The sequence below is a fragment of the Zea mays genome, chromosome 5 (assembly GCF_902167145.1).
Source record: "Zea mays cultivar B73 chromosome 5, Zm-B73-REFERENCE-NAM-5.0, whole genome shotgun sequence".
Lineage (NCBI taxonomy): Eukaryota > Viridiplantae > Streptophyta > Magnoliopsida > Poales > Poaceae > Zea > Zea mays.
The window spans coordinates 72,692,137-72,703,610 of NC_050100.1; the positions used below are offsets into that span (position 1 = coordinate 72,692,137).

At 45.2% G+C, this 11,474-nt stretch overlaps 2 protein-coding genes across 3 annotated transcripts; one reads left to right on the forward strand and one right to left on the reverse strand.

The window, feature by feature from the left end:
- Window positions 1-962: 962 nt before the first annotated feature.
- On the forward strand, window positions 963-3,260 carry LOC100281193 (uncharacterized). The gene is made up of 2 exons (NM_001154112.1): window positions 963-1,255; window positions 1,531-3,260. The coding sequence occupies exons 1-2, from the start codon at window positions 1,043-1,045 to the stop codon at window positions 3,076-3,078; spliced, it is 1,761 nt and encodes a 586-aa protein (NP_001147584.1). The 5' UTR covers window positions 963-1,042; the 3' UTR covers window positions 3,079-3,260.
- A 1,178-nt stretch (window positions 3,261-4,438) lies between these two features.
- LOC100282933 (spermidine synthase 1) lies at window positions 4,439-10,643 on the reverse strand. Of its 2 annotated transcripts, XR_552420.3 has the most exons (13): window positions 10,421-10,643; window positions 9,901-10,118; window positions 9,754-9,798; window positions 8,763-8,839; window positions 8,560-8,682; window positions 8,295-8,399; window positions 8,144-8,216; window positions 7,922-7,993; window positions 7,420-7,615; window positions 6,569-6,666; window positions 5,441-5,570; window positions 5,065-5,139; window positions 4,439-4,945 (listed from the first exon to the last, which is right to left on the reverse strand). XR_552420.3 is itself a non-coding variant. In NM_001155838.1 (12 exons), the coding sequence occupies exons 2-12, from the start codon at window positions 10,085-10,087 to the stop codon at window positions 4,865-4,867; spliced, it is 1,164 nt and encodes a 387-aa protein (NP_001149310.1). In that variant the 5' UTR covers window positions 10,088-10,118; window positions 10,421-10,621; the 3' UTR covers window positions 4,685-4,864. The 2 variants fall into 2 exon arrangements, 1 of the variants encoding a protein (NP_001149310.1); NM_001155838.1 differs by lacking the exon at window positions 6,569-6,666 and having other exon boundaries at window positions 4,685-4,945; window positions 10,421-10,621.
- Window positions 10,644-11,474: the final 831 nt, after the last annotated feature.

Genomic DNA, 11,474 nt, shown 5'->3' on the forward strand with positions numbered 1-11,474 from the left:
CTATGTCACGGTATTATAGGTCTCGTATGCTTGTTCTGTGTCATCAAAAGCACACGTTGTTGATGAATACTAAGATTTATCTCCGGTTGCTTTTCTTTACAATCTTATATCTCATTTTATTTATATTTCAAGCTTCACTCTATAAACATGCTATCTTCAGTTAGTGGTGGGTCCAAAAACTAAAGACAGCTTAGACGAAATTATCAAGTACTAATAACTATATCTAATTTTATATAAAAAGACGTGCATATTTAGACTTGAGGTGCACTTCCAGGTAGGTATGTGGTGCCTAAATAGTAGGTCCGCTACTATCTTCAGTCGAAGTTGTGTTTGATATAGCCATATGCCCATATGTACGATATATTAGAGACAACATTAATCCTGTTTAGTTGAGCTTCTAGTCAACTACTAAAAAAAGTTAAAAACTTATAAAAACTAAGTTTATATGGAAAATTGAAAGAAATGGTTCTGTGTGCTTGTATCATTGGCTTCTAATGATCAGAAATCTAGCCATAGTTTTTTAAGAAAAAACTTCAAAAGCTGCCTCTCAAATAAACATGGCCTAAAAAGAGACTTCAAACAAAACGGGATAAGAACAAAGTATGCCATCATCATTACGACGGAAAAGCGAGACGAAACACGGCAGTTTGCCGTGTGCGTGCATGATAGCAAAAGACGCACGCGCTCATTTTGCAGCTTAGTGGCTTCTGGTGGCTCCACGTCACGAAAATACGTGTGAATCGACCATGACGTAGGCAGACACAGTGCGCGTGTTATCACAACATTAGAGACAGAGAGCACTAGAGCAGCTTGCTTCTTCCTCCACTCCGTCCGTCACCGTCAGCATCGGCATCGGCATCAAGCCACCAAGCGCGTCAACTCGTCGATTACGCGTCGTCGTCTCGCGCTGCTGCTGTCGCTGGATTTTGTTGTTATTATATTCCCACTTCCGCTGCCATTCCGTTCCAGACTGCCTCCTCCACTCCAGTGTGGCCGTTCGTTCCCCTCTGTTCCGCGCCGGCGCGCCGCCCAACTCTGAGCGATGGAAGGCACCGTGCTGTGCGCGGCCAACCACGCGCCGCTCACGCCCATCAGCTTCCTCGAGCGCACCGCGCTCGTCTACCCCGACCGCCCCGCCGTCGTCGCCGCCGGACACGCCGCCGCGCCGCCGCCGCGCACCTGGCGGCAGACCCGGGACCGCTGCCTCCGCCTCGCCGCGGCGCTCGCGGGGCTCGGCGTCGCGCGCCGTGACGTGGTAAGTCTCTGTCCAGCCGTTGCCTTGCCTCCTCTTCCGTGCGATAAGTACGGAGCGGTAGATTCGGGCGTTATCTACCTGCCGCCGTCCAAGCATTCACTTTTACTGCTCTTGCTGTTCTCCATCCCCTGTCTGTCTCTCTCGATTTGCCCGAGTAGGTAGATAGTGTTGTTCTCATCGGCAGTGGACGGGCTGAATTTGCTGCTGCTTCTAGTACCGAATCGAATCGAACTGGCCGGCCGGTCCTAACCGCAGCCGTTGCTGCCCCCGTGCAGGTTGCGGTGTTCGCGCAGAACATCCCGGCCTTCTGCGAGCTCCACTTCGGCATTCCCATGGCGGGCGCCGTGATCTGCGCGCTCAACTCGCGGCTCGACGCCGGCATGGCGTCCGTGCTGCTGCAGCACTCGGAGGCCAAGGTCGTGTTCGTGGACGCCGCGCTACTGGGCGTCGCCCGGGAGGCGCTCCGCCTCATCTCCCAGCAGGCCGGCGGAGCGAGCAGGGTGCCCGCCGTGGTACTAATCAACGAGGCGCTCGACGAGCCGCCGTCAGCGGCGACAGGAAACGACAAGATCCCAGGCGTCGATCGGTGCTACGAGTACGAGGCCCTCCTCCTCAGCAGCAGCAGAGGCGGCGATCCAGAGTTCTTGATCCGGTGGCCGGACGACGAGAACGAGCCGATCGCGCTGAACTACACGTCGGGGACGACGTCGCGGCCCAAGGGCGTGGTGTACACCCACCGCGGCGCGTACCTGAACTCGCTGTCGTCGGTGCTCCTCAACGACATGACGGCGCTGCCGGTGTACCTGTGGACGGTGCCCATGTTCCACTGCAACGGGTGGTGCCTGGTGTGGGGCGTGGCGGCGCAGGGCGGCACCAACGTGTGCCTGCGCAAGGTGAACTCGGGCGCCATCTTCGCGGCCGTGGCGGCGCACGGGGTGACGCACATGGGCGGCGCGCCGACGGTGCTGAGCATGGTGGTGAACGCCACGGCGGAGGAGAGGGCGCCGCTGGGCGCGGGGAGGAAGAGGCCGGTGACTGTGATGACGGGCGGCGCGCCGCCGGCGCCGCAGGTGCTGTTCCGGATGGAGGAGCTCGGGTTCCTGGTGATCCACTCGTACGGGCTGACGGAGACGTACGGGCCAGCGACGGTGTGCACGTGGCGGCCCGAGTGGGACGCGCTGCCGGCGGCGGAGCGCGCGGCCATCAAGGCCCGGCAGGGGCTCCACCACCTGGGGCTGGAGGTGGACGTGAAGGACCCGGCCACGATGGCCAGCGTGCCCGCGGACGGGCGCACCATGGGCGAGGTGATGTTCCGCGGGAACACGGTGATGGGCGGGTACTACAAGGACGCGGCCGCGACGGCGGAGGCCATGGCCGGCGGGTGGCTGCGGTCGGGCGACCTGGCGGTGCGGCACGCCGGCGACGGCTACGTGCGGATCCTGGACCGGTCCAAGGACATCATCATCTCCGGCGGGGAGAACATCAGCACCATCGAGGTGGAGGCGGCGCTGTTCGCGCACCCGGCCGTGGCGGAGGCCGCAGTGGTGGGGCGGCCCGACGAGTACTGGGGCGAGACGCCGTGCGCATTCGTGACGCTCAGGGAGGGCGCGGCCGGCAGCGTGCGCGCCGAGGAGGTGGTGGCGTTCTGCCAGGCGCGCCTGCCGCGGTACATGGCGCCCCGGACGGTGGTGTTCGTGGCCGAGCTGCCCAAGACAGCCACGGGGAAGGTGCAGAAGTTCGCGCTCCGGGAGCAGGCCAGGGCCATGGGCAGCATCTCCAGCTCCGAGCAGCAGGATGGGGCAGGGACGAGGAGCAAGCTCTGATCTGAACTCGCATGCCCACATGGATGTCTCCTCCATTCCACTGACGAGTAGTTGAGCAGCAACGAACCTAAGTGTGCTGAGCTGTGCTGTGCTGTGCTTGGACATGTAGAGAAAGAGAATCACCACACTCAGTGATACAGATTCGTCATTTCAGTAATATAATTTACAGTATCAACCTTCAATGCTCTCAATAAAAATGGGGGCAAGCATGTGCATCTGCATGTTCGTTTATGCGTGTGTCCGATTCTGACCTCGCGGTGTGAATGTGATGCTGCCTGTAGTTTTTTTTTTAAGAGATGCTGCATGTAGTAGTAGAGACAACGGAATGGCGTTGGCACTTGGCAATGACATGGACCCATCAACTAATTGTTATAGGAACAATTAGATCTATACCATTAAAAGATCCAAACTTTAGATATATATCATGGACCCACATGTCATTGACTCATGTGGACACACATGTAAGTGAGATAGTAATGGTATGGATCCAAAGTGGTGATTCTAGATAGGGTGTATCACGAATCCATTTTATAAATTTAGTTGAATAAACTTATTTCTCATAATCTCTTTGTTCCAAATTAAAATTAAAATTCGTTTTAGAAAATTAATAAATTCATACAATCTTTAATATATGTGTTTTATATATGTATCTAGATTTATTATCTTCTATTTGAATATAGAAATAAAAATCAAATGCTAAAACGAATTCTATTGTGAAACGGAAGGAGTTTTATTGATCATTATTAGTCTATGACAAATTAAATGGTGATAAAATGAGAAAATGATAAACTATCTCATTCCTTAAACCAACACCAACACGCTATAACACAAGAATATCACGTGCTTGTCGGAATGGAACGTGGTTTTAGGTTAATTACGAGAATAAGAGCCAGGTCTTCGATCCATCTCTCTTTAAATATTTATTTAACTAATTAGATCTGTTGTGATCTGCGACAATCCTTGATCTCTCGGGTTTGGCTTCCTAGCACACACTGGCACTAACCGTTAGGAATTAACTAATTTATGGTTATACTGTCTCTTGCCGCTTATTCATTCTATCTCCCATTTCAACTATTTCAAAATTCACTCCATAAACGGCGCAGTCTAACTATAGTACAACCAATTAAACAATGCTTTGCACCACCATATACAGGATCTACTAGAAGCAGTCTTACTTTACAACTTTATTTAGCCCTATTGTGAAAGTTTGTTTCAGTTTATTTCTAACTCCACCAGAACCTGATGCGGACTATCAAACATCCAGCTCTTTAGTCCGCTTTGTAAAAATCATTTTAATAAAAACCGTCCAAAACATAGAATCAACCGATCCATCATAAAAATAAGTAGAGACCAAAGCTGATTATCACAAAACACTTGAGCATGTTATATATATATCATAGCATAGATCATCTGGCTGATCTACTAAGGGTTTGTTCGATTAAGGGTGTATTGAGAAAAATTAAATCTCATATACAAATTTGTATAGAAAGAAATTTAATCCTCTCTAATCTCTTTCAAACCAAAAAGCCCTGTTAAACACCCCCAATCCACCTCAACTCATGTGGATTGAGATCAATAATGAGTATCCAGACCTAAAAGGGGAGTGTAAAGGTGGAATGCTTCTCTCATCGTTGCTTGTTGGTACCTCGGAGCACGAATTATTATCAAATACATCGCGCGTCAAACCGCGATGCGCGTACCCCCACCCAACACGCACGCACTCGACTTCGATGCTTAGATTACGTGCGTGATAATAATAGTACATGGCTATGTGTGTATCCAACAGCTAGGATGCGGTGGTAATTCCACGCTTGGGCGCCGCAGTTAGCTTTTGTGGTGCCGTGGCCGCTACTTCCTCCGCCTGCTCCTGTAAAACGGTGCACAGATTCTCTCAGTACGAGGTTTGCTTGTGTGCAAACACAACAGAGGCAGGAGAACTAATAATCACCTGTCCCGATTTGTAAAAAGAAAAAAAAGAAAACTCACCGTTTCCGTGGAAGCACAGTATGCTTCTAGCTCCCTCTTGGCAAATGTCGGAAGAACAAACGCTGCCATATGCATCTGTTCAACAACGAAAGTTAGGCAAAGGAGCTTTGATGCGAGAAATCTCACATGAGGGTTGCAGTTGAACGGGCTTCAGCCGGTGAGCCAAAAGAGAGAGAGAGAACAGTAACGAACATTCCCATATCACAAATGATGAAATGAAACACAGACTCGGGGTTACTACGGACGGAGTCATAAAAGCTGTTAATCATGGCGTTAAGATAAACTTCTGCATGCTAGGACAAAGGGCAGCACAGGCTGAATCAAAAAAAAAATATTGGCACAAGAAATCATATGCGATCGATTGAAGAAAACTGACCTCTGAATTATAAAACCTGATCTCCCTTCCCGCTTTAGTAGCTCCTTCCACTTCTTCAATTGGATTTACAGGAGTCAGAAAGTTGACCGGTGGGCCATCCTTGGCGCATAACAGAAACCCAATCACCCCACTGCAAAATTTCGAGCAAACATTCTGTAAGGAAAAAAGGTAAGCTCCATACGGGAAAAACGCTGAACACAACAAAAGATTCATATGTCTAGAAGGCTGGCTAGAACCGCAAAACCTACAAACATTTATTTGTCCCAGCTCACAATTAGGCCATGTTTGTTTCACTCCTAAATTATATAAGCTAGATTATGGTGGAAGGACAGGAGGCTAAAATATCACTTTATGATCACAAATAAGCTGAAATAAGCTACTCAATACTAGCTTATTCCAGTTTATTTGGGGTCATAAAGTGATATTTTACCTTTCTACCCTTCCACCATAATCCAACTTATATAATCTAGGAGGGAAAAACAAACCCTTACTAAGCACACAATGTCAAAACAAATAGAGATTCCACACTTAGCCCTGCTTTTAAAAAAAAGGGAAACCAATAAATTTCCCAGTATTATAATCCTATGGATAGCGTCTTATATGTGCTCTCAGAACAAAGAAATAAGCCCCTGAAACTCTTGCACGAACTTCGAAGAAAATTTAACATGAGGCTCGACTAGGAATGCAAGTGGGTATCCAATGGATCAACCCCTTTGTTCATATTTCTCGCTTTGAAATTCGGATTAGTCCATTTTGATGGTTTTTTGCTCAACCCGAAGATATCACAAAAGAGTAAACTTTTTACAGTATTGAGTATTCACAAGTACAACGCATAGTCTTCTTCCAAAAACCATATGTCCTGTCTTTCACAGTAAAATAGCATTTATCTCCATAGCTCCAATTTCTTTTTCCAGGAAGCTTAACGTCCTAACTTGTAGCAGCACGTTCACACAATGCCAAGTGATTATTTTCAATTCTTGGTAAGTCTAATAAAGCCTGCATAAAATGACTTCAAGGGGGGAAATGAAAACTACTTGTAGCTTCAATAATGAGGTAAAATATTTGCATTCAACAACTAGGATGGCTTGCTCAGGTAAAACATGTAGATAATGCTGGTAATATGCTCACTAATGGTTTGTCAGGCTATGACTGGTTCCTCGCATGAGTTGAGCTAAAGCCTGAAATATCCTATGACTGGCAAATGAACCAGCGCTGCCACCAGTTCACTGTCAACAATAGTGACACTCATGAGGATCGCAGTAGGAACTTCTTGGTATAGATAAAAAAATAGTTGAATGCAGAACAAGTTTTCATGCGGTCATGCCTAATCCAGGACCTATGTACGTCCACCAAGGACCTGTCATAAAGTGATAAAACCTAGAAATGTTCACAGAAACTATAAGTTCAAAACCCTCAAATATGCATCCATTCAACTCAGCACGGCACAAGATAGACTGTGAACTTGCACTCCTGAACTGATCCTTGTTTTTACCAAGAAAAAAATGTAGCAAAGAAACAAAACTCGATAATATGTCATTTAAGTAAATGATTTACACAATGGGATCCATATTTGTTCCATGTCATTTAAGAAGAAGAACAAATACTGTACCCAAAAAACAGCTATCCATACGCATAGTGCAGACTTGATGCATGTATAACAAACAAACAAAAAATCATACAAACAGGTACTTAGGTTGAAATAGAAATAGTTGATACATATTTTTTTTAAACACTAATGATTGATACTGTTCAAAGGGACCACAACTGCAAAAACTACAGAGTGAAAGTATAATTGTATTTTAAGTATGCACCATTCCATCAATAATAAAAAAATCTTTAGGCCAATGACAGCCCCAAAAGAGTGGATTGCACCAGGTAATTAACTTGTAATATACCAGATTTAGTGCAGCAAATATACAGTTAAAACGGAGGGAAAGTACTAGAGGTAAGGAGACCAGACAATAAAGAATATGAAGAACCTCGGGTATGTTGGGACACTAGCCCATGCATAGCGGACAGAACCCTTGAAAGTCTCACGGCAAATTGAAAGCATGTCCTGAATCAAATGTGTATGCAACCACATACTCTCAGCTTGATTACAAAGAACACCACCAGGCCTCAAAGCTCTAGCGATGGTCTCAAAAAAAGGCTTCTCCACAAGTTCCTGAGCAGGCCCTGCAAATGCCAAATGCAACATAAGAATAGTAAGATTTGATTGAAATTTTGATGAGTCGAAGTCCTTTCTGCAAGAAAAATCTGCAAATTTTTCATCATAAACCCAGAACAGCTATGCTGCAGTAACCTAGTAGAAATAAAGCATGGAGTTCAGGAACAATACAATGGGAAGCAAAGAAAAAGGCACAGAACAGATGTACAACACCAAGACATAGCTAAAATTTGCATGGCAATGTTCCCAAGAATAGCTAAAAATTTCCATGGCAATGTTCCCAAGAAATACTATGTGTTGCAGCATAAGCTCACCTATTGGGTCAGATGAATCAACAATGATAGCATCATATGTCCCTTCAGGAGCATTTCTCAAGAACTCCACAGCTGAAAGTGGAAGAAAAACAATTGTTACATATGGAATTAGAGCTCACAAACTGAAAGGATTACCAATATCTAAAACAACAGGAAACCTCAGCAATCGGCAGATATCAACAAATAACATAGTCATCATGGCTCATGGGATTATCAACATACCGTCACCAACATGAAGTTGAACACGAGGATCTTCAAATCCAACAGACAAATGTGGGAAGAATTCCTTGCAGATCTAAGAAATAAGATGTATATCAGCGAAGTATAACTAAGTGACTACACTTAAGGTTAAGACACCAAAGGAGAACCTTACATCAATAACCAGCTGATCAATTTCACATATGTCAATAGACTCCACTGAACTGTGTCTGGAAATCTCTCGAAGTACACCTCCATCACCACCACCAATAACCAAAACCTGCAAAGTAGTTCCTAATAATATAAGTTGCTAGCATGCTACAGTTTCCATGCAAGTGCAGGTAAAAAGAAATATTCCGTGTGAATCGATTTATGTTAAGCAACACAGCCTGTCTATGATATTCACAATATTGGGAAAAAGCAAGGATAAGGAGATATACCTTTTTAGGGGATGGAATTGAACAGAGTGGGAGGTGAGTAATCATTTCCTGGTACGCACATTCATCCTTATCAGTCAATTGAACAATACCATCAAGCACAAGGACTTTCCCATAGGTTGACGACTGCACACAAAAAATACAAGGTTATACACAACAGGAGCCAAAGGAAATTTATATTTCTGATATCAGTAAATGAAAAGAACCTCAAAGACCAGGACTTCCTGGTATGGTGATTTCCCCTGGTACAATATGTTCTCCACTTTCAAGGAATGGGCCTCTCCTATATATGAGAACGAAATCACAATATATATGATAAACAGATAAAGTACAATTGTTTCACTCTAGAGCAAATGCCAGAGAAATACTGCAACAGAGAGCAACCGGAAATTCGTTTCAATGCCAAAATAGCATATTATAGGATGCCAAACAGCGGTATTTGTACAGGAAAAAATAATACACTTAGGGCTAGTTCATTTTCCCAAGGGAAATTAGTTCAAATGGGAATCCCTTGAGAAAATGGAGTTGTCAAACTAGCCCTTATGGAGAAAAAAATCCACACTGGGGAATATAGCAAAACACTGATTATGCAACATTGGAACGTAAATTGAACATGTTACAGTGGCCAGAAAATGAAATCAAAAGAGCACAGGCTTTCTCGTGGCAAGGACAGAACCATCCATAGTAAAATTGACAATAAAAAGGCATAATTAGCACTTAGCTACATATGCACTCTGTTATGTTATGTCTTTATCAGCTAATGCAAGGTCATTCTACCATGAGAAAGAATTACACAGACATAGGACACACGTCACCACAAGCAAAGTCAACAGACTAAAGAGTGTATTATACAAACAACAAAATAAATAAATAAAAATCCTTACAGAGTGTGTCATATGCACTAGGTTAGATAAACTTCCTTAATAGAGATACTATCTTAGAACTATCGAAAATCATTATTCGTACAAAAGCATGACAAGATGCATATCTACTTAAAAAACTGGAATTTTATTTCAAGAATAACTCAGGCTAAATCATTTTCTTACATAAATAAATTCTGGTTAAATCGTTGATTGAAAATTCAGTTGTAGTTACAATAAACTAAGCGCTAGAAATTCGGGTTACCATTCCTCCGCTAGACAAATGGTAATTAAGAGACATAAGGTAAACAATATTAGCAGCGGGTGGGCCAAGTACCTGGCCACATTGGGTTATTGTAATACTGAACCTTGCTGGCTTTACCTGCACAGGCAGCAATCAGGGTGGAATAAAATAGCCAGTTAAGAGATGACAGTGGTAATAAAAAATAGTACATGTCATGAAGCAAGGGAACCAGGGGCGTACCGCAGTGTGATCGTGGCTCGGTGAACCATCCCGAAACCACGGTGGCATGGCACTTGGCCTCAGACTCGGGCGCCGCCGCTCTCGCCTTGACGCAGCAAGGGGGCAGCGGCTTGGCGGCGGAGCTATCACCCCCACTCCCCTTTGCCTGCACCGCCTCGTTCGAACCATTTCCTGCGCCTCCAGCCATGGACCCTGTTCCTCTTTGGAGTTCCCAGCCTCTGGAGCAAAGCAAAACAGGCACGTGCGCGCGCACACAAACAAGGTCAACGAAAGCCGTCGGTGTTAGGAATGCTGCCTGAAGAGGCTGCGGGGTACAGGGAGCGTGGTGGGAGCAAGGAGCGGTTGGGGGATGACGCAGAACTGGACAGGTTGCGGGATACAGGAAACGTGGGAGCAATTATTTCCGGCAGAATAATCCAGGATTGGTAGGCGTGTATGCGCTTGTACTCGGATCAGATCCGATGCTCGGCTTCGCACGGCAGGAAGAGATTTGGGGGTGTGTGGGGGGCTCATCTCGTACCTGGTGGGTGCTCGTCGCCGGAGGATTGAAGGACGAAGACCGGGGGATGGGCCGACGAAGACCTGGCGGCTGGCGAAGCGACCGACGAAGACCTGGGTAGGGGTGGCGGCGATGGCCCAGTTGCCGCGCGAGAGAAGGGGGAGAGAGAGCGCAGTCGAGGGAAGATGGGATAAGTAAAAGGCGGCGAAACGAGATGAAAATGGAAAGTACAGGTGTGTTTGCTGAAGCAAAGGGCAACCGAACCGAAATTTACGGTTTATTTGATTTTTGGTGTTTAATGCGGTTTAGATTTTAACTCTATTTGGTGTTTGATGTTTGGGACGGTTTTCAATATTCAGGCACCAAAAATACAAAAAAAACAAATAAAATGTAGCAATCCTACCTCTTGAAACTTAACAAGCACTTGTTATAAGGTCCTAAACCCTATATTCGTATCATTATAATTTTTAAGAACTATGTGTTAGTTGCTCTTATTTAACCCTAAATTTCAATTTCATTAAGTACTTGTTGATGAATTATCGGTACGTTCTTTATGCAATTTTATGTTTGCAGTTTCAAATTACTAGTTGTTTGTTGATTATGGTAATACCAAACACCGAATCAGAAAAGTCGAACACCAAATTGTGCGTTTTTTATTTCCAAACAAAAAATCTTGGTTCCCATTTTTCAGACACCAGACATTTTGACACCAAATAAACCAATAAAACCGAATGCACAACCCTAACTCTAGGCTATCTACACCATATCTCACTTTTTATATGATCCTCTATACTATATAAACAGTACGATCTATATTTAAAAAAAGTATTTTACACGATTATACACACGCTAATGTTTGATTTACCGAGCGAGAAAGTTGGTTTTATGGTGATTTTCTCTTTCCCGGTTGGCTGTGGGAAACATGAAAGCTCTCTTGTGGGATTTGGTGGTTTGGATGACAACCCAATTAAAGCACTAATAGGTGTGCTAGGTGTTGAACAGATGCTTAATGCGAAGCTAACGAGTTCAACACAAATGAACAAGTGTGATGGTCCAAAGACTAGAATATCTATAG

Bases quoted from the DNA above. Each gene is read 5' to 3' on its own strand.
- LOC100281193 (NM_001154112.1), top strand. From the start codon at position 1,043: ATGGAAGGCACCGTGCTGTGCGCGGCCAACCACGCGCCGCTCACGCCC. The intron at 1,256-1,530 runs GTAAGTCTCTGT...GCCCCCGTGCAG, and splicing joins GCGTCGCGCGCCGTGACGTG to GTTGCGGTGTTCGCGCAGAA.
- LOC100282933 (NM_001155838.1), bottom strand. From the start codon at position 10,087: ATGGCTGGAGGCGCAGGAAATGGTTCGAACGAGGCGGTGCAGGCAAAG. The intron at 7,994-8,143 runs GTATGTTGATAA...TTCCACTTTCAG, and splicing joins TCAACTTCATGTTGGTGACG to CTGTGGAGTTCTTGAGAAAT. The intron at 5,571-7,419 runs GTTCTTCATATT...GAAATTTTGCAG, and splicing joins AGTGTCCCAACATACCCGAG to TGGGGTGATTGGGTTTCTGT.